Source organism: Nematolebias whitei, chromosome 5 (genome assembly GCF_014905685.2).
Source record: "Nematolebias whitei isolate Nwh7 chromosome 5, NemWhi1, whole genome shotgun sequence".
NCBI lineage: Eukaryota > Metazoa > Chordata > Actinopteri > Cyprinodontiformes > Rivulidae > Nematolebias > Nematolebias whitei.
The window spans coordinates 18516548-18542527 of NC_056502.1; the positions used below are offsets into that span (position 1 = coordinate 18516548).

The window sequence follows — 25980 nt, forward strand, 5'->3', positions numbered from 1 at the left end:
ATATATATATATATATATATATATATATAAAGTTTGTAGCTGCTTCATAGAATAGAATTTAAATTTCATTTTTACACAAAAGACTTACTCACAGTACAAATGTTTGCTTAACTATAAAAGATTTTATACAGATTTAAGTTTAAATACATTCAGTAGTTTTTATTTATTTATTATTATTATTTTGCCTGCATTTCAGTCAAAAGGTTTTTCAACCAGGAACCAAGATCAATGATTGACCGACATCCTTTTAAATGACGGATGTAGCTGCGAGCACTCTCCCTCCATATACAGCTAATAGCCTATTGAATTGCAGTGTAAATATGTGTGTGTGTGTGTCCTCCAGTGTGTATGTGTGTGTAAAGGGAATGTAGAAGAGAAAGCAGGGTATATAATAAGATAAACTTCTGACTCAGCACAAGAAAAACCACTCCTTCTAATGTGTAACCCCACCCATGACTCCTCACTACCTCACGCTGTCTCTCTTTCTTTCACCCACACATTTAAAATGGAATATTACTTCTAAATTTTCTGAACAAGAAAAATATTCAGAGCTGACGTGCAACAACACAACAGTCTTAATATACAGTGATCAGCTCGTTTCAATTAGCCTAATTCAAGCCCCGGTTCTGTTACTGTGCGTGTAGTGTTACATAATCTGCTGTGCTGACAGACGCCCCAACTTTCCCACACTCCCATAAAATATGTAAATATGACTGCAGGCTTAGTCAGCAGGTATGAAACAGACTTCCAGCACTTGTGATAATGAGCCGAAGTGACATCTACTCTGATTAGCTGGTTCATTCAACCTGACTTTGGGATGAAGTGAAAAGGTAATGAGCAGCTTTGATTCAGTGACAAGGATCAAGTGTGGGTTATAATGTTTGCAAAGACACCAGAACGTGATAATTAGATAAAGCAGATTGCTCTGAACGGTGTTAAATACTATTACTCCACCAGGAGACTTCAAAACAATTACATTTTCTTTGTGAAATTAAAAGGCCTAGCATTCCATGAAGATGTGCACGTCCAGGGGTGTCAAACTCACTTACAAAAGGGGGGCAAAATTAAAACCTTTTTCAAACTAGGGGCTGATTTTAGAATCTACATCAACTCAAATCAGATACCCAGCATATTTTCTTGGTCACAGGTTCCTCAACAAGAGTTTGATTGGTCTCATCTGATGTTCTCTGTTGTGCTTTCGACATCATAATGAAAGATGACTGAAAAAATTCAAGAGATAGAAGTATTTTATGTTTTACATATTATCTTGAGGGCCAGATAAGATGTCAACGAGGGCCACATTCGGCCCCCGGGCCTCGAGATTGACACGTGTTTTAAACTATCATATTATGTGGAGAAATTCAACTATTTGAATAAAACCTTGACAATAACAATATGGTGCCAGATCGGTTTGTTGTGAAAGACTCTCAGCTGCTACCATGCCTGATTTTAGCTCAATATCTGCACAAATGACAAAGTTAAAGCTACTATTGGGTTTGCGATTGTGGCAGCCATCTTGTATCTGGTTGAATTTCAAAGTTTGTTAGTTGCAGAGATCAACCGAATATTTAGTTCCTGAGAGGTTCATTCAAATTTGTCCCGTGATTCATGGCATACTGTATTTTAGAAATGGTACAGACAGACATGTGCAGATGCACATACGCACACACACAAAACATTATCGCTTTGCCTTTTGACAGCAGAGATAAATGAATAAAGAGATTAATTTTAAAAATGTAGGAATTGCTCCACCCATTTTAACAAAGGATTTCCTGTCATTCAGTTTAGAATTAATTACACAAAACCTGCACAGAAACACTCAGTCACTCTGTATGAGCTACATGTCCTTCGCCCAAATAGTTTTTTCTTTTTAGTGATAGAACACCAACTTCAAGCAGATGACCAAAGTTAGGCAAAGGAAAGAGGAAAGATCAGAAGAAAAAAAATGGATGGAGAAGAGGAGAGGAGAGGGAAGATGAAAGAGTGAATGATAACCCCTGTCACAGAATGAAAGCAGACAGGAAAGACTAATTAGTTTGACCTAAATAGCAACAAGACCACATGAACCTGAGCACACTGAGGTACCGACAGCCGATAAGACAACACACACACACAAAGTCTGTACTCACTGCAGTCCATGACACGTTGAGAGAGCCACAAAGGAGTCAGGGACGTCTCTGACCTTCCCCTGGTAGTAGCAGTGCTCCCCTCCCTGTGTGTGAAACATACGATGAAAAACTTTGTGACACTTTCATGTCAATGTTTAATCAAAAAATGAGTCCAGAGTGATCAGTCACACGTTATTTGTGAACAAGTGCAGGTGTGACGTGTGTGACATGTGACGGTGCATCGTGTGCGTTTGTTGCTTTCACATGACGCCATCAGCGGTCCGACTCCGAGTCCAGACTTCTCAGAAGAAGCTGCATCACCTCACTGCTGTGATCTGTTTTTCCATCTCTATCAGCATTTCTTTACATCTCCAGCTGCCTGTGTGTGAATGTGCAAACGCTCGTTGTCTGCGCACGTGAATGATGTCTAAGTGCTCTGCTGGCCGTCTCTTCCTGGTCCATTTCTCGCTGCCGATCAGCCATTAGGCAGGAAGCCGGTCTCCCCGAGGAAACGCAGCTTTTATCAGAGGATCAATTTCCGCTCTAAAGTTTGATGCTGTGGACAGCAGCGCACTTCAACGCTCACTTCTTAGTTCGGGTCTCCCACTGAACCTCGACCACTGGGTTTTATAAAACCAGCAACAAGAAATGGAGACGTGAACTGGAGCCATTATGATTGTGGTGTTTCACCTTTAGATGAACCTCTCAATCCTACTCTGTTCCAAGCTTCACAAATGCTTCGTTGTATAAGTACACCGACCACAGTAATATTAAAGGACTACCATTCCTTGAAGGAATGCATATCGCCCGCCACTTTTAACCCAAGACCATCGTGGCTGTTTTGCTCAAACAATGCACGTTTGATCTCGAGGCATTTCGTAAGAGGTCAGTCTCAGAGTATGTGTTGGGGGTGACTCTCAGATACCACCACACCAAGTTTTAGCTCAATATCTGTAAAATCAGATGAGCTGGAGACATTTGTGCGTTTCTAGAGGTCAGTTAGCTGTGGCAACCATTTTGGATTAGGTTGGCTCCAAAAGTAAATCAGTTGCAGATGTTCATGCAGTGACTACTTTGTGAAGGTTTCATTCAACTTTATCCACTGCTTCTTGAGCTATTTTGCTAACAGTTAAGGGGCAAAGTTCTTAGAGGAGATAATGCTCAGTCTCAGATAGTGCTCAGAGTAAAAAGTAGGGAAGGTAAATTCATTGTAGATCCTTTTTTTTTTTTTTTTGGAAAGTTTCATTAAAACACATCCAGTGGTTTTTTTTCTAACTCGCACAAACACACACAGAACACAGACTATTGTCTTATTTACGTTCGGCAGCAGGAGATACTAAAGATGTTATTTTTAATGTATTTTAACAAAACTGAAAATTACTATTTCACCTCACCCGTGCTTTAATTTTTATTTTATTTTTTTTATATACCACAGATAGAAAACACAGAAAAACGTGTGAGAACGCTTCTCAACACTCACGTGCGATCACAGCTTCCTGAAAATCGCAGCAGCTTGAGACTAATTTTCTACAAGTTTCTCGACTGGGTGAGATGAAAAGGCTGCACCAGACATCACCATGGCAACCAGAACTCACAGCTGATGGACATTAGATAATCAACACTTTGACAGATTTCAGCTTCAGCAGCTGAGAAAGAATAAGAGACAATAAGTTTTCTCTCATTACAATTCCTCCAGAAATGAATTAGTCCTGAATGATTTTTTAATTTTTTATATTCTTTGTGAATATTGAGAAGAAACAGATCAGCTGATGATTTCCTCTGATGACCAACATGCTCTTAAAGGTTATTTTTATTCATGCATTATTTACAGATCATGCAGAACCTTTGAAAACGCTGCTGTTTTTCATTGTAAGAGAGGAAACAAGCCTCTTATGTATGGCAAAACTTTATTTAAAAGTCTTAGACACACCGGACTTGGATGATATTTACACTTTTATACAAGTATATATTTCCCTTCAGTCAGTCAGAAGCAACATCTACTTAAAATCTACCCTTCATTTTACTGCTAAATCATTTTTAAAATTGCATTTTTTTTTAAATAAAGCAGATTTACTTAAAAACAAATTAATCACATTTTTGAGAGAGGTAAGCAAAAGTGCTCAGCAGTTAATTCAGTCTTTGTGCCACGTCTGAGATTTACCTTTTTGGCTCCACAGAACAAAACAGCTGAATGAATCTATATTTTTTATCTGCCAGAGGCTGAATTTTTTATTTTAATTACTGATAAAGAAAGTGCTGCTGTGTTTGCTTCCTTGCACTCTGCTTTGTTGTGCGAGGATGTGTTACTTAACGTATTTATGTCATAGCTTTTTCTAATTGAAATGTCTTTTTAGAATCTTTTAGTATCATTAATGGCCCAAGAAAATCAAATAAAATACATTCAGTCGGGGAGTATTGCTTTTTTAAAGGCTATTTAAAGGATGGAATTGTCTTGCTCCAGTGCCTGGGGAATGAATGTGTTGGAAAAAGACATCAATGGTACATCAAATTGGAGCACGTTAGCATGCGAGGAACTTGTCTGCATGAATTGTCTTCATAAATTACTGAAGAAAAAATGCTCAGGCTTTCTCTTTGTTGTTGCTTATCACAATTATTTGCAACTTTCCTCTTTTTTTTTAAAGTCCTGCTTACTATTTTCAGACCTGGCTTATTTAAGAGCTGCTTCTATATATTCAAGTCAGCTGAAACAACTTTATTCTAGTTTGATGAAAAAGTACTGACGTTATGTGGACTTGACAGAGAGAATGAATGTATGAAAATGTGTAAAAGGATGATGGACTTATTTAGATGAAGCAGCACGTGCAGCGCAAAAGGCTGGCTGAAGACACAGTGTGTGAAATGAGGAGACGGAGCTATTTATAAGTGAGATGCTCTACTATCCTCGAGCCTCTCCTCTCTGAACCTTCTGCTCCTCATTAATTGGTGCAGGTTCATCCTCACAGTGTGAGTTGCTACCTTGGTCATTTCTGTAATCTCCTTTGACCAAATCAAGGGTAAATCTTCAAAGTTGCACAAACACAAAGTTTAAGATCGAACATTTGGTAATCAAATAGGACACTAAAGTTTGACAAACACACATTAAAGAATAAGAGGCCTAATATTTTTTTCAAGGAATGCATATCGCCCATCGCCTTTCACACGACACTTAAACTATGTTTATGTGTTAAGAAAATGACAAGGAGAGTCATTTTGGTGAAATTCTGAAAATAATGAGCACAATCACATGTGATATTATGCAATTTGCTAGTTCTCAGATTATGTGTTGTGGCTGACTCAGATACGACCACACCTGGTTTTAGCTCAGTATCTAAAGTTATATACATTTATGTTTGCTCTGAAGTTGATCCAATTATTTATTTCTGAGAGTTTCAATAAAAAGTGGTTCAAGAAATATTTGGCTGACAGTCTGAGCGATAAATAAACACTTGCACAGGCACACAAATTAAATAACTCGCTTATGAACGTACTATATCGTTATATATAATACATTTTGTTTATGCTAATCAAAAGTCTCATTCACTTTAAGGCAAAGTTTTGCAATGAATTTTCAAAATTACTGAGTTTATTATTATTATTAATATTGTATGTACAGTTGGGATCATATATGCCAATAAAAATGGGAAAGTTACTGATTTACAAATCAGAAGTTTTCTTTTCCCAATTTTTAAAGGGAAATTTTCAGCAGCTGCGTTACAGCGGCTGACATTTTGACCGCCGTTCATCTACAGAGTAAATTAATTCATAAATGACTGCGGTATGGTGACCATTGTACAAGATGTGCAGCACTCATTTGGATCATTCTCTGAAAAGTATCTGATCTCACATTAATCTGGTGCTTAGCGGAGGAAATCCTGAGCATTATAATCCCCTCAGTTACAGCATGTGATGTATCGTGAGTGAAACTGATGTGTCTAGATTTCAGAGGATTATCACAGCAATCTTAATCTGGTTTTTAAAAAGATGAAGGTTCAGATGACAGATCCACTCAGGTTTCTAGAGATTTACAACTCATGCTGCTGCTTCAGAAAAAAAACTAAGTTTGATGAGTTATTATTACTCACTGTGTGAAAACTAACATGTTGATCAACCTGTGAAAATCTGAGAGAGACAGAATAAAACATGCTGACTCTTCAGGAAACTGAAACAGAGAACAAATCTTCATTCTGTTTCCTGAAGTCACTGCAAAATTTATACATCTGCTTCGAATTTTAGCAACATGAATCCTGCTGTTCCTCAGCCGATATTCACATGGGATATGTGACAACATATCTTGATAATACTTGGACAGAGACCAGCTTATTGTTTTCATAAGATTTTTATCTGTTCTTTTGTTTTGTACACAATTAATACTTAATAATTTGAGGGGGAGTGGTGGCGCAGAGGTTAGAGAGGTGGGCTTGTGATCCGAAGATCGCCGGTTCACGCCCCGGCCCGACAACATCAAAAAAATTGTGGGTGGGGTAGGTGAAACACCCACATTTGCCCCCACCCTCATTCGCCCCACTCTGGGCCCATGAGCAAGGCCCTTAACCCCACCATGTGCTCCCTAAACAGGTCTCTCTTGAAAATGAGTTCTCGTGGCTCAATGAGACTAACCTGGATAAATAAAGGCTAAATGAAAAAAAAAAAAAACATTTCAAAGGGCTGAATTGAGGGTTCCTACAGGGCTCATTTGTCGTTTTATGTGGCTCTTTCTTAAAAGAAATATAAATATATATTTTACAAAGGCTAAATAATTAAGGCCATAGATAAAACTGGTGTTAGTTTCATGCTGTCCATTGTAGCAGACACTTGTTTTCTTCTGTCTGATACTCCATTTGCAATCCTGTCTCTCTTTTTTTCCCCCTGCTTGCTCTGGACGAGGACGGACGCCTTCCCTCCTGCTCTTGCCCTCCTTCCTGCTTTGCTCTTTGTCTTGTGATTCCTATCAGAGTCTGTCACTACATGTCCTCCAAATTGTAAATTATGGATCTGGTCAGCTGGTCTCTCAACGCAACTGATAAAATTTTCTCAACAAGAAGACAGGGCGAAGGAGAGCCCTCATCCCCTCGAAGGACATTTGCAGCTGGATATACCATGGATTCCTGTGGCCAGTGGAAGATGGTGTGTCTTCCTGCATTGTCCGCTAAGGACGTAGAAGACACGTACATAATTAGATTTATGATAACCGGATTTCTGCTTTTTGGTGTTGGCAGGTATCCGGCATATCGACAAATTCGGAAGACGGCGGCATCGGTTCTGGCAATTGTAAGGCTGAGCTGAGCCGTGAGCTGGATGCGCTTTCTGAGAGTCGCAGGCCACTTACGGCTCCTGGGACTCACTGATGGGAAGGAATCGACCTTGGAGAAGGCTACAAGCTCGGTCCGGCGGTGTGACCACAAAAGTTGGCTGTTTGGAATCGCCAGTAAGACGTACCAGCAGAACTATGAAGACAGACACAGAAATCAAGCAGAGGCTGCCTGACCCAAAATAACTGTGTAATCTGAATTTGGCTTCCCCACTTGGCCTTGAATTGGCCAACTAGACTTCTCCTGGCTGTTTATGTGAACAAGAAGCCCCCCCCCCCCCCCCCCCCCCCAATCGCTCCCCTCCCGAGGACATCTGTGGATCTGTGTCAGAGTTGAGCTGGCTGATAGACACTGTGCCATCTTTATCAGGACTATGGAACTTTCTGGCAGTGTCCACAGACAATTCATTGCCCTTGTCGGCCTCCTCATGCATAAATGTATTATGATGTCATCAGTATGTTGCTGTTTCATGTGCTGAGGTAATTTTTTTGCAACTTTCACACTGTGTCCCGTGTAGGACACAGTGCGAGATTTGATTTTTTTTTTTTTTACTCTCACACTCATGTTTCATTTTCCTTATCTGAAAAAAAGGCTGCGCCTCTCAAGGCCAGAGGCCTCAGTCATCTGTGTCTCCCCATGTCTGTTTGTTATGTTTCTCTTGGACGGGCTGTACTGAAATGTAATTTCATTGCACTTCAGTGCAATGACAATAAAGCCGACTCTGATTCTGACAAGGCTCTGGGAAGCTGATTGGTTAAAAATGTTTGGCAGACAGGTGACAAATAATCCAAAAGAAAACTTTAAAAAGAAAAGAAGTGATAAAAAGTATAATATCTCATTTTAAAAAACAATATTTACATTCCTTTAAAGTTAAGTTATCAAAGTTCACCAGTTATCTGCTAACTTGTGAATTGTAATCTTTTTATATTTACTGTATTTCTGCCATCTTGTTTTATTTTTCGCCTACAAGATGAAACTATGAATAAAAATCAAAACAGCAAAGTTCTGCTGCCCTTGGGTCAAAATGACCCACGAGGCCTCCGTGTTTGTCTGTTAATGAGCAAAATTATGCAACAATTATTCTGACAAATTTAATAAAACTTTAAGGAAAGTGCTGCTAAAAGTTGGATGTTCATGAGATTTTGACTGATTAGATAATCCATCTTTCCTCCCTTGTAGTAAAAACACTTAAATACGGTATGTTTTCCAGGCAACAGTGGGTTGTTACTAATTAAAACACAAAGAACATTTAGTTCTAGATGTGAAAGGAGCTGTTGTTGTTCTGAATGGCTTCCTAAACGATTCCACTCGAGGTGGCTTAATGATTGGGTTTGCTGAGGCTTGCTTGTGAAAGTGACAGATAAATGTACTTTAGGAGAATAAGGAGTTTCCTCAGACCATTCACTAGACGTTTTACTATAACAAACCATCTGGTTCTGACAGCATCATGGACAAATAACGTGCAGATCCAGAACATTTTTTTTTAATGATTAACTAGGATTCAGATTTGGCAGAGGATGACCTGTTTGACTCCATGAACATGAAATTAAATGTTTTTCCTCTCCAAATCATTAAATGCAGACAGCATGTTAACTTTGGGATAGAAGTTGCTAAATCTTAAGTCCAAACTGTGAAATAGTGGAAGTGTGTTGTGAGTGAGAATGAAGGAGGATTTGCAGAATCTTACACTGGTGACGACTATCTTCCCATTTTCAGTCAAATGCCTCTCCTCGTACCCCGAAGACAGAAGATCACTGGGAACACAGAAGGAAGACCAAAATACTGATCAAACATAGAAAATGTGTGAATTTGATTCAAGTGTTGCTCTGTTTATTGGAGTCCGCACACGTTTTATAGCGTAATTGTATTCCGGGCAGCACCCAGAATCAGTCTGGCTGATGGAGTTATACAAATTAAGATTTCAAACCAAAGGTTATGTCTGTCTCTATCAAAAGCGTGAGGGGTAAGTGAAGGTCAAAAAGTGAGTAAAAGAGGCAGTAGAGGCAGAAAAACACAAGACGGGGAATAAATTGAGAGCCCAAAGGAAAGCAGGAGTGGCATAAAGAAGGAGAAATCGGTCTGGGTGTGCTTTCTAAGCAGAGCTGGATCCAAAAATCCCACCAGAGACCCACACTGCATTTCCAACCTGAGACAGAGATGGATGAGCTTTACTGTGCATGCACAAAACCTCACATACACACACACACACACACACAAACAACAAAATGCAATGTATTAATCAGGGTATGTCCAACTGTCAATATACTCCAGCACAGAAAAAAGTGAAAAGTTTTAGCCTCACATCTTTTTGGAGCTAATTTATCATATAGAATAAAGTCTGTATTTGCACATTGTACAGTTAGAAACATGAAGATGAAATCATCAGAGACACAGAAAGGTTATGGAGTGAAGACATGAAAATATGAGCGAAAAATATCACAGTACGTTCGGTCCAGCTTTGGGTTTCTGCCCTTTTCTCCACACTGGGACTCTATGGGTGACGTCACAGCTGAAAAGATAACTGTTGATAAAGAAGATCACTACAAAAATGAGCAACCCTATCGCTTTAAGAGGTCCCATCAGGACTGTAGTGGGAACAAAGTCAACAGTGAAATGGAAAACCTGGAATCTTCCAAACAAATGCTTTCCAGAAAAAAGGAGATGGGCAAAGAGACGTGTAATAACTTGGAATGAGCTTTGTTTGAAGTTTTGATTTGTGTGCAGCATGTTAAATATTCTGTAAAAATTTGTAGGTATTTTACATTCATTCATAATCCAGGTATATAATCCAACAATTTTCAGCCAGGTCATCTGGACAGTTTCTTTTTTTGCTGTTGTTGTTGTGCTGAAACGTTTCACCTTCCATCCAGAAGGCTTCATCAGTCAAGGACACACACCACACAAAACTGATTCTTCCCCCAACAGCTTACTCCAAAGTGGAACAAACCAGTTATGTTGGTGGATTGTATACCTGGATTATTGAGCATGGACGTTGTTTGTTTTGAACCAGTTTGACATGACTGTCGAAGAGGAAGAGGGCTGGCACCAGAGGAGGGTGCGTGCCAAAGACGCCATCTTAGCACCAACCTAACTGGTTTGTTCCACTTTGGAGTAAGCTGTTGGGGGAAGAATCAGTTTTGTGTTGTGTGTTTCCTTGACTGATGAAGCCTTCTGGATGGAAGGTGAAACGTTTCAGCACAAAAAAAAAAAAAAGAAACTGTCTAGATGACCTGACTGAAAATTGTTTGATACATTCATTAATGTTTCCACTCAGTCAAGAACAGAGTCTTCATTTTATTGTTAAATACAGAAAGATGGGTGAAAAATGGCTGCCACAGCTGCCATTGAGCTTTAATGTGGTGTGGTAGTAGCTGAGAGTCATTGGCAACAGCGCTCTAACTGGTCATGCAAAAACTAGTTTACTTTTGTATGCACATTGGAGGACAACATTTTCTTTATTTAATCAAGTAAATCCCTTTGAGAGCACAGATTTTATTATTTTTTTTTTTAGGGAGACTCAGGCCTGAAGGCAGCATACACCTGCAGGTTTTTAAACTGTGTGGGGGGGTGGACCAGAGTACCCGGGGAAAACCCCACATAGGAAGACCCCAGACTATTAGAAACTAGAACTTGTTGTTCTAAACAGAAGAAACAAAGCATTTTCCTAGATGTAAAATAGTTTTTTTAATTTTGTTTCCAACCTGCAAATAAAGTTTGAATATGTTTAGTCTTTTTTTCTTATTTCCAAACTAACTTCACACTTGTGAAAAGCTACAGTGTGTCTTTGATGAAAAAATGTCTCTAATGTTGAAAACAAAAAAACAAAAGTTTTGATTTATAATAAAACTGTAATGACAAAAATGTTCGTGTGTGGTCACGGAAGAAGCAAAAGTCTTCCCAAGAAGATTTATTGGAGTCAAACGTCCAACACAAAGTGCACTCACACACTGTGGGTGAGGCTCCACTCTACGTGGACTAATGGATGGTTTGCTGTAGTAATAAAAAAAATAATAAGTGGCTGAAGGGGAGAAAGAGATAAAATTGGAAGGAAAAGAAGAAGAACTATCCATAGAGGAGTAATGGCACGGAAAGAAGGGAGTGAAGGATTTAAAGAACGGAGGAATAAGATGTGAACATAAAGCTGAGGGACCAAACAAAAGTTTAATTGCCCTGCTATCAGGAAATCTACTGAAACAGACAATTATATATATTTTTTAAATTTAGAATGACCTGAACATGCAAGCAACACGGTGGCTCAGTTGGTAGAGCTGCTGTCTCTCAGCGAGAAAGTTGCCAGATCAAATCCCAGACCTTTCTGAATGGAGTTTGCATGTTCTCTCCGTGCTTGCGTGGGGTTTCTCCGAGTACTCCGGTTTCCTCCCACAGATCAAAAACATGACATGCATGTTAGGCTGATTGGTAACTCTAGCTTGGCATGGGCGTAGCTTGTCTTTCTGTCACCTCCTAGAGTCCAGAACCATAGATGAGGGTAGGAATGTAGTAAACAGAGAGCTTCAAATTGCAGCTCAGCTCCTTCTTCACAACAACAGACCAACACAGAATCTGCAACACTGCAGAAGCTGCACCAACCCTTTTTTGATCTCATGCTCTGATCTTCCCTCACCCATGAACAAAACCCTGAAATACTTAAGATGAGACAAAACCTCACTCCCAACCACCATGGACCATGGCCACAAATTTGGAGGTGCCGTCCTAGCTGCTTCACGTCTGACTGCAAAGAGCTCTAGAGATCGCAGCACAATGACACCAACAGGACGCCATCATCTGCATACAGCTGAGACAGAATGCTGAGATCACCGAATCAACCCAATCCACCCCTGACTGCACCAAGAAATTCTGTTCATAAAAGTTATGGAGTAGTGACAAGAGGCTCCTCCTTGAATCATTCCCTTATCGTGGTGAAGGCGTTTTTGTGCCTGAATGACTCTAGGAGCTATGCTGTCATGGGCTATTGCCCCAAGTAGGGTCTCCCAAGGCAGATTGGTCCTAGGTGACAGGAAAGAGCTCAATGTGCCTCACCCCGATGTAGGTTACTGGGTGCTACCCTGGAGCTACAGGCACTCATCACCTGCAGAAGGGGTTATATGAGTTGGATGAAAACTACTATGGGTGACAGCCAAAGGCAGTGGCCCTGGCACTCTGATCCTAGTTTGACTAGTTCTAGAATTGCGCCACTCGAGGTGAATGGATGTTGGAGCACTTTTGTTATTTTCATTCTGAGTTGCTGCTTTTGAAAACTTTAATTCCTCTTTTTCTGGATGTCAATCACTTTTTTTGGATGATTATTTCCTCTGGTATCGAATGCTGTGCAGCTGGAAGGATTTTCACTGAAACCTTTTTACTTTTGGGCATTTGTTATGATGTGTAACCATGGCAATAAGGTGTTGTTTAACAATCACGAGTGGATGATTAATGTCTCAAAAGCTCAAATACTTCATCTACAGCCCCAAATCCCAAATGAGTTGAAAAGGAGGTGCCGTGGACGAATTCCCGTCAACCTGGCGGCGGTGCTCGAGTACTTGACCGCCAAGATCCTAGAGCTGGTGGGAAACTCAGCTCGTGACAACGGGAGGACCGGGATCATCCCCCGGCACCTTCAGCTGTCTGTCCATGGCGATGAGGAGCTTTCAGGCAATCCTGCTGCCCAGAAGGACCAAGAGGCCCGCCGGATCTGAGAAAAGGCTGGATCTGAGTGGACAGATTGGTATCTGTGGCCAGATTCTTCGGATTTGCTGCAGGAGATCCTTCCTTCCCACAGCTATCAATCAGCATCTATAACAACTCTTAAATGAAACCAGGATGATGAGCTATGACCACACTTAATTTTCCTTTGGGAAAGTATTTTTGAAGTTAAATGAATTTAATTGAATCAAAACTGGCTTTTAAGATTAACTCATCAATGATGTTTCGACAAGACCAAACGTAAATGAGGGCATTCATACGCTTCTGATGAAGATGTTCAGCATGAACATGAGGGTCAAAGCCATGTGTTGTTAAGTCTTTGTTCTTCCGCGACGTATGTTTCAGATTCAAAGCCTGGGATCTTGTTCCAAACTCACAGCAGCATACAGAGGCAGCAAGGGAGACACACAAGGGCTCTAATGGAGGGCGCTGATAACAGATTTCAGCTTTAATTGTTGTGGGATTTAAATAATTTACTTGACAGACAAAGACAAAAACCAGGCTGGAGCTCCCTCCCCCACACGAACACACACACACACAAATGTGTCTCCCCCTCCTCCTCTTGTTAACACAAGCGCACACGTGTACAGTATCAAACGCATGGGTTTAAACAGAATCGGCAAATTTACTTTGGTATGCAAAAGTTGATTACTGGAAGTAAAGGCTTGATGGAATGCACATCATCCGCAACCTTCTGTGTCCGAGTTTTAAACTGATAAAACCTTATCCTGAAAGACGAAAACATTATCAGCTGAGTCAAAATTTTAAGCATGTTATGATCGATCACATGCGATTATTGTGAGATCTCTTGTGATTTGAAAGCCCTTGAAATACATGTTGAGAATGATTCTCAACTACTACCACACCAATTGTTTGTTGAATGGCTGTAAAATGCATTTAGTTATGTCTATTTTTGTGTTAACTGAGGTCAAACGGCTGTGGCAGCTAATTTGAATAGTATAAGTTCCCAAAATTAATCAGATGTATATACTGTACATGTATGCACATATATATTTAATTATTGTTTTCTGAGAGCTTTATTAAAATAAGCCCATTGGGTCAGAGAGACAAACACACTCATACATTCTTACACAGATAATTACATTATCATCTTGCAGCAGTGTACAACAAAAAAATCCAGTAGAGAGGGAAAGTAAACTAAAAAACTGATGGTTTAATCATTACAATAATTCAGAATAAGTGATATGTATACAGTAAAAAATACAAATTAATGCTATAAAATCCTAACAGCACAATACAACAGATTCAGTGAATGAAGAGTGCCGTCTTGATTTGTTCAGTTCCCTGAGATAACTTCTGTTGTGACTTGGCACTATATAAATAAATTGAATTGAATAGTATGTGTAACATCTGGCTCCTGACAGTATGTACGACAGATGTGTTGCAGCAACGAACACAAAACCAACAGATTTTGCTCATTTTTTTCCTCTCAGTCAATGTATGTTATGTTACAGTCTCTATCTCAGTTCATTACTTTGTTAAACAGTCCACTTATCATCCACTCAAACAGAAAATAGTTTCTTGGCCCTGTTGCCACAGCAACATCTGTTTGAAACCTGGCATCCAGCTGTCAGTCAGACCCAGAGGAGATTTCAGGGGCAGAGCCACAGATGCTTTGTGCTCACCTTACATTGTGCCACAGCTAATATAAAGCATTCAGTATTCACAATGCTTCAGTTTGTTTCCCATTTTTTGTAAACCAGCACACAAACACACAATGAAGTTTGTTTGTGTTCTGAAGTGATGGAGCTTCAGCTGTGTAAAGTTTACTCTAAAAATGCTTGTTCAGCTTTCAATGGCTCTTCAAAAGTCAAAGCAATTAGCACACTGAGTCCATCTGGATATCATTCTCATCAAACTTCATCTTTTTTTTCTCCTGAGATGAATCAGGCACACAAACACACACACTTATTACATTTTTATGTGGTCAAAGATTCGTCTCACGATCTGTGTCGCCAAGCACTGCACTGGGATGAAAAAGAGCACAACAAGGCTGAACTGGCACAAAGCTCATGCTTTGTGTGTGGATTGGCAGCAGTGATGGTGTACCAGACTTCTTGTGCTTTCCCACAATCTTTTTCAAAGACTCCTCTTCAAAAACCTAATATCCCAAAACTCAAATTCTGAGCAGAAACGTTTAAAAAATAGAAGCAAATCCTAAAGAAATGAATACAGAGTGCTGACGGGCTTGTCTGAAATGTGACGAAAAAGCAGAATTAAGCTGTTAAAGCTGAAAGAAGCAGAAAACTATTTAAAAGAAGCAACGCATTAGCTAAAAACTGCAGGAAGCAAAATGCTAAGTAAAAGATGGAAGTAGCAAAAGGTGAGGTATGAGCTAAATGTAGCGAAAGGCTACATAAATGCCATTAAATGCTAGCTAAAACAGCAAAAGGTTACCCAATAGCAGCAAAACACCTAAAAACTAAAAGGCTAGATAACTGCTGAAGGCAGCAAAAGTCTTGTTAAAAGTAGCAAAACAGTAGCTAAAGGTGATCACTGAAGACAAAAATAAAGCTGTGAAAAATATTTTTAAGTGAATTGAAAAGATCCTAAGAGATCTTTCTATGGGGAATTTGTAAAATATACAAATATTAAAAAAATCTAAAGTTTTGACTTGAATAAATGAATGAATAGTAGGGTATGTAAGTAGCTAAAATAGCATAATGTACGCAGGATTGCAAAAATGTACAAAGAAAAGTAAAAAGAGGAAAACGTCCGTGTACATGTTAAATCAGGCTTCACACATACAGTAACTCCTAAATATTCTGTTCATAAACATATGACCACACTGGTTGTGTCCTCCATGTATGGATTTGCCATTTAACCTGCTAAACAAGGGCACTGCCACACAAAGGACTGAACATGCGCCGTCAGGCACCTTGAATAAAAATGGGGGAAAGCTTAAGGAAAATGCAAAAAGGAGAGCGCAGAAGCGCTGCAAATAAAGCACAAGGGCAATGCAATAAGACGGAAAACCGAATAATGCATACATTTTCTTAAAAAGGATCAAAGCAGGGGGTGAGGTTTCTCTTCAGAGAAAACTGCAGCTGCTTTCACCTGCTCACCAGCCCCCCCCCCCCCCCCCATCCCCTGCCCAAACCTCCCCCTCCCTCCCACTGAGGCATCATTAAAGGTCTCCAGGCTATAATCCATTCACTCTTCAATCACTTATCAGACACGCAATTCCGCCACCAGCCTCTCAGGGATTCATGCTCGTGTTGCTCAGGGAATAATGCAGCTCACAAACAAAAACATTCTGATACTAAAGAAGAAACAAGAAAAATAAATTAACAAATCATATTATATTCTGCAGTTTTGTTCTAGAATCCCAAACAGATCAGATTTTGAGTGATGCGATGCAAACAATGTTATGGAAACTAAGAACATGGGGATCTTTAACAAAGTAGCAATGGTTAGTGAACCAAGTAAAGAAAATTGAAGTGGAAGAGGCAGATTTCAAGACAACTCTACTCCGGGGACCACCAAGCCACCGTGCCATGATTGCTCACTAACAACCGATGAAATGTCATCACATGAATTTGCATATTTATGTTCGTTAGTAACTGTAGTCCCCATAAATAATTCATTTCTTTACAGTTAACCATAGAGATGATTTTATTCAGGATGACAGGCACAAGTAGGTAAGGTATAAAACATTATGCTCCATAGAGACAATATGTTTTCATTCTGTGAAAACACGTTTTCCTCTTTGGCCTCACATGTCTTTGCCTCTGCTAATCCCACACACTGACTGGGACGGCTCAGCTGAGGAGTGGGGAAATAAAATGCTAATATGGATATACATTAGGAACGATAAAGAGATGAAGAAAAATATTAGAAACGTCAAGACATCTTTCCAAAGGAGGGTTTGGATTCTTGTGTGTCGTTGAATGGAGTAGTTATGATTAGTCAGCATTTTTCCTGCGGTAAATGCAGCAAGAGCAATCTTAGTTTGGAAAATCAGGGAGAACTAAAGAGTAAAGTTAGCAGAGACTCAGAGCAGGGTGTCTTTAGGAGCAAATGGTCACCTACGTTAACATTTCCAAATTAAATATGTCCTAGTAGTGAGCAAATACTATAGGTGATTTTCACACCTTGTGATTTTTTTAACTGTGTTGACGACGTTTTTCCCCGACAAACTAATGTCCATGTTTCATGAAAGCATAAAAGCTGCTGAACTAATCTGCTCTAGATCAGTTGTGACTGGCTAGATTGATCTCAAAGTAACAACTATAAGAATCAGTATCACTAAAGCAAAGCGACATCATTCTTTGAGGGGAGCTAAGATAAGATCTGTAGTTGCCTGAAAGAACTATTGATTATAGAAAGTCAATAAGCTATTCAGCTGATCAGCGACAGTATGCTGCTACCCTCTAGAGAGAGGGCCCCATTAAAGTAGCAACACAGACATTTTATGGCTGACAAAATATTAATAATTTAAATAACTCATCAAAATGACTGTTAATGTTTGCTCAACTTGCTGGGAAGGTTGTGATGTTAGCTCAACTCCTCCATGAGAATGTCTTCCTGCATCTCCAATGTGAGATTGTTCCGACTGCTATCTAATGCAGGTAAGATACTGATTGCTCATAAGGCTTAATTCAAAGTTCTGTCTGCTTGGCTGTGTGCTCGCTTGTGAAACGTGTGTGATGTACATTGAGTCAATTTCACCTTTCAGCTGAGGTCCACCACAGACAAACAACCACTCACACAGAAGGACAATTTAGTTAACAATGAACCTGCGATGCATGTTTTTGGTCTGTGGAAGGAAACTGAAGTGCTCGGAGAGAACCCACGCATGCACGGAGAGAACATGTAAAAAGGCCAGGAAGCAAACGTGCGTTCTTGTCTCAGCACACGAGTGCAGATTTCTGTGACAAATTGTGCTGACAAATATGTGCAATGATACAATTTTTATCCAAACTTTTTAATCTGAAGCAAAGAAAGTTTAAATGTTCTTTTTTTAGCAGTGCCAAACATACATACATACATACATGTCCACAACCACGGCTTTGGTCAGCCATGTTACGACCCGGCTCCAGGAAAAGACTGAGGTAATATTAAACCCAGATAGAAACAGGTTCTGAAAATGAAAAGCGATTTATTATCCAATCCAAACTAAACTGAATAAAAAGGGCATACTCTTAAAAGTACTAATTACCATCATTTATGGTTTACAAATTCAACAATATTCAAAAAAAAAATGTTTTGTGACAGAGAGGGTGGTTATAATTTAAGAGAAGGAAATAAAAAAATTAAAAAAACAATGTATCAGAACAAACAAAAAGAGTTTTTGTATATCGTTGTGTGGGGCAGACCAGCTTAAAAACCAGTATAAAAATGAGCTTATTGAAAAATGTGTTGTACAGGATGACAAAGACTAAAGATACTATTGTTGATATTAATAATGTGTAAATAATTGTACATTCAACGATGACATTGTGAGGTTTAAACATCATCTAATGTGGGAGTATTATAAGGTTTATTTGGTGTGGGGAGATTAAAATGATTGTTTATTGATGTGTATGACAGGGGCAGGAAATCATAAGATCTCCATCTTCTACCTGCTCCTTTCTTTCTTTCTTTTTACTTTTTATTGTCTGTTCAATATGAATAAATAATAATAATATTTAACTTTTAACAAAAGTTATCTATCAATAAAATGCAAATAAAAAATATATGGTAAATTGTATTTTACAAATCTCTCTGTAAACAAAATTACACAACCTTGAGTAACAAACTAAAGTAGGAAGAAATTTAAATGTTACAACCTTTTTAAACAAATAAATGATCAAAACAACGTATTTAGGCTTAAACCAAAATCACTCAAAACTTAAAACAAGATGACTTCTTAGCCGGTCTTCAGAAACTTACACAATCAGTCCAACACTGAACACACAAGACAGACCTCAAAACCAAACTCTTGGCCACAAAACTTAAAACCTGGCTATAATTATATTTCAAAACAACACCATCAAAATGAAGGTCAAACGCTCTGAAACGCCAAAGACACCCATACAAAACGACGAGCTGCTCAGACTAAATCACTTCTGATTGGCACGAGAGCTGGGCTTAAACAAACGAGCCTCGTCTGGTTGGAGGAGCAGGAGTCCAAGAATCCAACCAGGATGCAGAAGGACGTCCACTGGAAGGAGTCCGGAGAGACCAGTCAGTCTCAGATGGGTTACTGCACAGCTGGGTCAGCAAATCACCAACCTGCAACTTTAGTTTTATGCAAACCAATGGCCTCGAGCCATAACAGCCATCACTTACAAAGAAAACCAATAATAAGCAACAAAAACAAAGAAAATGGTCAAATCTTGGCACAGAATTGAACAAAAATAACCCTTTACTGTTCATCTATTCAAAACAAATGCACACATTTGCAACTAACGTGCAACGTGCAACTAACGTATTATAGGCCTTTCTGTGCACACAGTACTGCAAACAGGCACAACAGACGCCTTCCCTAATGAGACAATAGGCCTCTCAGCATCTGAACTAAACTTGTGAGCACTACATTAGCTCTCTCACAAACACACACTAACTATTCCCCATGTGAGAGCTAAAGTTATGAGTCGAAGTGTGTGCGACTGATGACACATGAATCATCAGAGACAGAAGTCCTGCCTGAGGCGAGACAGGAACAGGACAGGAGTTAAGGACTCCCTCTTCACATATCTTGTTCCACATTGTATTTCTGTTCACATGTGCCGAGTTTACTCAACACACAAAGATTCAAGGGTGCACGAAGGACTTCTTCACACTTCTCTCCATGCATCTTTTCCTCCTCCTTTCCTGATGGCCAGTCTTTCCTGGGTTCTCTCGTTAAGTTCGCTGTAAATCAGATCATGCCTCACTGCAATAACCTTGAACGGAGGAGCAGATGAAGGTGGAAAAAGAGGAGAGGGGCAGAAACGGGCCGTAGCAACGTTAGGACGATGGCAGCGGTGCATGGCTGGATGATGGATTATCTTGAAGTGAGACAGGAAAAAGAGTGTTAATTGAATTTCAAGTGGAAATTCAACGAGGTAATTCAGAGCATTTGAAGTGGGGGCTCTTTGTTAAAATTATAAACAAAGTTTCACGACACTTCTAAACCATCATCTTGAAAAAGGACAAATGGAGCCGTTTAAGTCAAATATTGAAAATAACAGTCATTTTTGGGGAAGTGGTGGCGCAGAGGTTTGAAGATGGGCCTGTGATCGGAAAGTCGCAAGTTCAACTCCCGGTACCGTCAACATCAAAATGTGGGTGGAAAAAGGTGAAACACCCACACCTGCCTCCACCCTCATTCGCCCCACTCTGGGCCCCTGAGCAAGGCCCTTAACCCCCACCATCTGCTCCCTAAACAGGTCTCTCTTGAAAAGGAGTTATCGTATCTCACTGAGACTAACCTGTATAAATAAAGGATAAATGAAAATAAATAAATAAATAAAAATTGCAAAATTAACAAGAGTGAGATCTGTTAGCACTTGAAGTGTGCTGGGGATGCCTTTTAGCTACTAACACCAAATTTTAGCTAATTATCTGTTCATCTGACTGCATTTTAGCCATTCTTTATGTTTGCTGAGATTGATTAGCTGTAGCCATCTTGGATCTGACCAACTACATAATGGTAGTCAAGCAATGATTCATTTCTGACTTTCATTAAAATCCACCTATATATTTGCAAGCGCATCAGACAAACAAATACACGGAGGCAATGACATGATCACCCACCTCTCAGTGTGGTAGGTGCTTATTAAAATCCTTGAATAGCCTCAGTTTGTAGAAACATTGAATTTTAATTGGATTGATGAGCTAATGGCTAGTCTGAGCAGGGCTTACAGCAAAAAAGATTGCTGTCATTTTAAAACGACTAAGCAGTTTAATACGAGCATTAATTTTTTTAACGTTGTGTATTTTGTGTTCATGAAACTTTGCTGACCTGGACCTCCATTTGAGGTATAAATCAGTTTGATATGTTAAAAGCTTTTTGTCAAGAGAACTGAATTGCTTCTTGAAGCCAAATCAGAAAAGCAAAAGGCTTCTCATTCTCACTGACTGATAATGATAAAGAGAAGCTCCCCAATAGATCAATGCCATCAGATACAGAATTATCCGCCGTCCATTATGCACAAAGAAGCTGTTTAGGGTGAAGAAATAAAGACAATAACAATATCAACTAAAAGCAGCTTTCAAAACTTTTAATTAGAAATTTGGAGAAATCAAATCAAATTTTAAGCTCCTTTGCATGTGTGAAAATAAAACGAGGCACTTTTGGGCACAAACAAGTGGCTTTCCTTTTATTTGTCACATTTTTTTTCCAGTTTCGTTCCTCTGATTATTGATTCACCCTCTCTCTGTTATTCAGTCTGTTCCTGCTATTTAATTAAAACAACACTTTTGGTGCCTCTTCTGCACCTGAGACCCAACAATGACTAGAGCTGTTCAGGGTATGCATCTTATTCATGACAACTTCCCTCTCCCTTTCTCATACGCACGTTCCTGGAAAGGCTCAGACAACCCATGTGCACACACTCATTTAACCAGTGAACCATAGGATGTTTGGAAAGCCCCTCACGGGCAGCTTGAAACGCCATGTTATTGTATCAGAGCGCTGTGCCCCGCAGGCCCCTCCCTAAAATTCTGACCCGCACCCACAGCTTTTATAAGGATCAACAATGCTTTAAGCATTGCTTGTAAATTGACTCTCCACATTAGCATACAGAATTTGCATGGAGAGCTGACAGTTGTAGAAATAATGACACTGCTGTGAATTTTCAGCATCACCGTTGCACCTTCTGTTTATGCTGCTGCAGCATATTTCATAACACTAAGTGCTTATGAAAACTGGGTTGGTAGTTATGGTTGGACCTGCCTACCTGTTCTGTCACACATTATGATGAACATATAGTTTAAACAGTATGCTAAATATATATATATATATATATATATATATATATATATATATATATATATATATATATATATATATATTTATTTTATTTTATTTTTTTTTTAATTTAAGGAATATCTCCCGTTCATTTACATGGACTTAAACCTGTTCTGTTTTAGCTTCAAATTCCACTTTAAGTTCTTGTGTCTAGTAAAACCCTTTGATACGTAGAGCCATCTGTTTAAGTGCCTCTGCAAATTAACTACAATATTACGCTCAGTTCTAGAGTACTGACATTAATATCATGTTCTGGTGTGGTTTTGAACCCAAAGTGCAGACAGACGCCGGGAAGGATAAAATAAATAATATTTATTTAAATAAACAAAAGGGCTGACGTGGCAGCAAAACTTAAGTGGGGCATTAACAGGGAGACACGGAGGAAAACTGAGCATGACGCCTTGAGAGGACAATCCACGGACAAATGAGAAGACACAAAGACGCAGGATGTATAGAGACACTAACGAGAGACAATGAACACCTGGGGGGATTGGGATAGAGGACAGGTGTGACAGGAGCTGGCAACATGAGGGAGAGCATGAAAACACAAGGATCACAGTAACACACAGATCCTCTCAGTTACTTGAACAAGGCTCCGGTCCTTGTGATACTTTAGGTAGAATGTGTTATTACTTTTTATTTCTAACTACCTCGAGTCTTGTCTTTGGGTACTAAAATGCAGCTCAGTCAGCTTGTTGAGATGAGACAGACATAGGAACCGTTCACCTCTTTACCTACAAACACTCCTGGTTTACTTTCTTGGAAAGCTTGCATCAGCGTTGCTACATTCTGCTAAATTAGTACAAATCCAGTACTATCTCTGCAGACGTCTGAATTAATCCACCTGCTTTTATTTTCTGTGAACTCAAAAATCTCATCTCGCTGCCTTTAAGTGATTAACCTTTTTATCCTTTTGATCACACTTGTGCCTTAACTTTAATTCATATTGGGGAAATTTACAGTAAATGTTTAGTAAACAATATTTTCACCTCTAGTTTGAAGAATGTTACTTTGATTCCAGAAGAAAATGAAATTCTCTAGCCATCATTGCAATTATTTAACAGTATAATAAGCTTTTTTTTTAACTCTCCATTTGGCAGAGTGGTGAAAATGCAAAGGTGCTGCAATCAAGTCTTATAAAGTATTTAAAATCTCAGGTTATTATTCTGGCAGGTAACATTAGTCAAATGGTTTCCATTCTCCACATGATAGACAAGAAACCGGGGCCATTACGTGCAGACGTGGGCACACTCTTCTTTAATGTTACAGCGCCATCCATTATTCAGCTAAACAGGGTGGGAGGGGCAGAGCTGAATGGGGAGTGGGTGTGGGGCAATCAAGCGTTGTGTCGTGTGTACACGTGTGTGTCTTTGGAGAAGATTTCTTTTTTTTTTTTAAGGAGGCCTCACCCTCATAAAGCTAAAGCTCCAGTCCGATGAATGGTGAACTACAAGCTTTGATGAGGGAGAATAAAGACACTCCTGACCTACAACCACCCCCCCCCCCCCCAACTTCCTCCCTGTAGACGTTTCAGATGGTTGGTTTTAACAATCATACAACTGATCAATGAGCCAACAGCTGCTGTACAAACAAAAATGCATTCAGATAATCTCACTATGTAAGGAAATCTCTGCTTCGAACAAAATATATTGTAAAGCTGGCAATAAAACAATAAACCCCCAAAACAGGATGATTAATTTTACTTAGTGGATTTGTGAATTAGATGGATAATCTCTAAAAATATAAGCACAAATCAGCAGATTTTTTGTAAATACTCGAGGATGCACTCATTGCTTGACAAAACACCAAAAATTATCCTTCAAAAACGGTAAATATCAGCATAGAATACTGTGGCAACGCATTCATCTGAACCAAAGGGATCGTCTGACGCATCTTAAATCTAAACAGTAAAATGCGTCCAGCAACCACAAGGCAACGTGATATTATAACGAAGCGCCTACACTCCCAACATTCAGAGTGTGAGGGTAAACATTAGCTCCAAGCAAGAAAAGAGGAACTCATCAAAACAATATGTTACGTAGCAAGGAACCAGGGATGGAAACAGAAAAAAAGATGCACGCCTCTTATGTTTGCTTGTGGCAACGTTCAAACAGAAAATATCCACAGCAGCGGTGGCAGCAGAGTCGCTCATTGATCAAACAGAAACATTTTTTTTCAATTTTTACTGGAAGCCAAAAATCAGCGTCGATCCATTCAGCTATAAAACACCTCCTGCGCCCACACAGCTGAGTTCATTCTGTCTGGATTAAAAGCTATATCTGTAAACAGCATCAGCACCGCTGTGAAGTGATCCTTTCACTGTGGAGTGTGGAAGAGGACAGACAGGACATGAGGAGCATAAATCTCAGGTGGTGACATTAGGACTCAGAAGAATAATGAAGGTCTTCTTCCAGGCAAAAACACATTTGTGCAGTCTTTAAATATAATCCACACCAACACCAAATTAATTACGTTAATATTCCACAGCTACTTTATCCTGGTCCTGGAACAGTCTTTTTTAGCCGTCATCAGGCAGAAGTGTTGTGGAAGCTGGATTGGCCAAAGAAAACCCACTAACATACAAACTTTAGATTAAACATTGCACCTGAGATTCATACCAGAACTAACTTTTGTGCCACAGAGATGAAATAGGAACATTATTTTGTGTTAGGTTGGCTAATTGTTCAGACACTGTCAGAGAATTTTCTGTCAAAGTTTATGAATGTTTTTATTGTTATTATTGGGGCTGAGAACGTTTTTCCCTTCTGCCTAGAGAACAAGCTGCTCGATTGTCTCCCAAATTACTGTCTTACCTTGAATTGGAGGCCTACTCACGATAATATTACTTCAACTCCCATGAACCGTATTTGTGCAGACAGGGTGTTGTGGGATGAGCTGCAGCTGTTTCAAGGAACACCCACTGAACTCCACTGAGCTGATAAGGTTATAAAAGTCAGCGAATAACAGTTCTCGGCTGATTCTGTGACAATGTTCCCATGCATGTATGTAACCTGTCCTGAATGCAGTCCTTGCAAGTAAAAGCCAGTTAAAAATCTTCACAGGCAGTGGTTCTTTTGAGTAAACAACGTTGGTGAATGAGAGAATTTCTCCAACAGACATCCAAATGAATTGTCTAGAACCTGAACAGTTTACAGACATAAATTAGATTTTCCGCAAAAAATAAATAAATTATAATAACCCCTTTCACAAAACACCAAGCCAAACCTGAGACATCCTATTGTTGACTTGGTGGGTTTTATGAAAGGACAGAGGTGGTTAAAGTCATCTCACATCTGTTACACTTCTGAGCCATTAAGCAAGACCGAGTATTAATGGTCAATGTGTTGTGATGTGAATATATGGAGGACCCAAACTACAGACTGTAGCAGAGAAAAGGATTAAAAACTTAACTACAGAAATTGCATTTCCTGCAAAAATGCAGTGTGAATGCTATGAACTTGCTGAAAAAACAGCTTAAAATTTTAAACAGTTTAAAAACATGCTGAAATGCAGCCAAAAAGGAAGAACAAGCCTAAGCTAGTAGAAAAAAGCAGAGGAACACATGTTTGCTGAATTTGGTTTAAATAAGCATACATGAGCACAGAAATTAGTAAAATAGCTTTAAAAGTTGAAATTAGCAAAAAATTGCTGAAAAGTAGCTTCTCTCGCAAGCTCTCAAAGGGGGTGCACACATTCCTTCCCGCTCCATTTCCCTCCTGCTTTATTTTTTTGCTCTTTGTATAGAAGTAGCTCCTTTTTTTGTTTTTGTTTTTTTGTTTTTTTTTACACATCTCCCGAAATGGAAACTACTGTTTTGGATCTGACCAAATGGACTTTTGACGTATATTACAAATTCTTTCAACAAAGCGATAGGGTCCTGGAGAACCCTCATCTGCTCGGA

General features: G+C 39.3%; 1 protein-coding gene across 1 annotated transcript in view; it reads right to left on the reverse strand.

The window, feature by feature from the left end:
* adam22 (ADAM metallopeptidase domain 22) overlaps nucleotides 1-25980 on the reverse strand; it is a 77241-nt gene that overhangs the window by 43808 nt on the left and 7453 nt on the right. Inside the window, exons 4-5 of the mRNA XM_037676292.1 lie at nucleotides 9105-9171; nucleotides 2130-2212 (exon numbers count right to left, since the gene is read on the reverse strand). Coding sequence (XP_037532220.1) covers nucleotides 2130-2212; nucleotides 9105-9171 — 150 coding nt within the window. The remainder of the gene's footprint in view (nucleotides 1-2129; nucleotides 2213-9104; nucleotides 9172-25980) is intronic.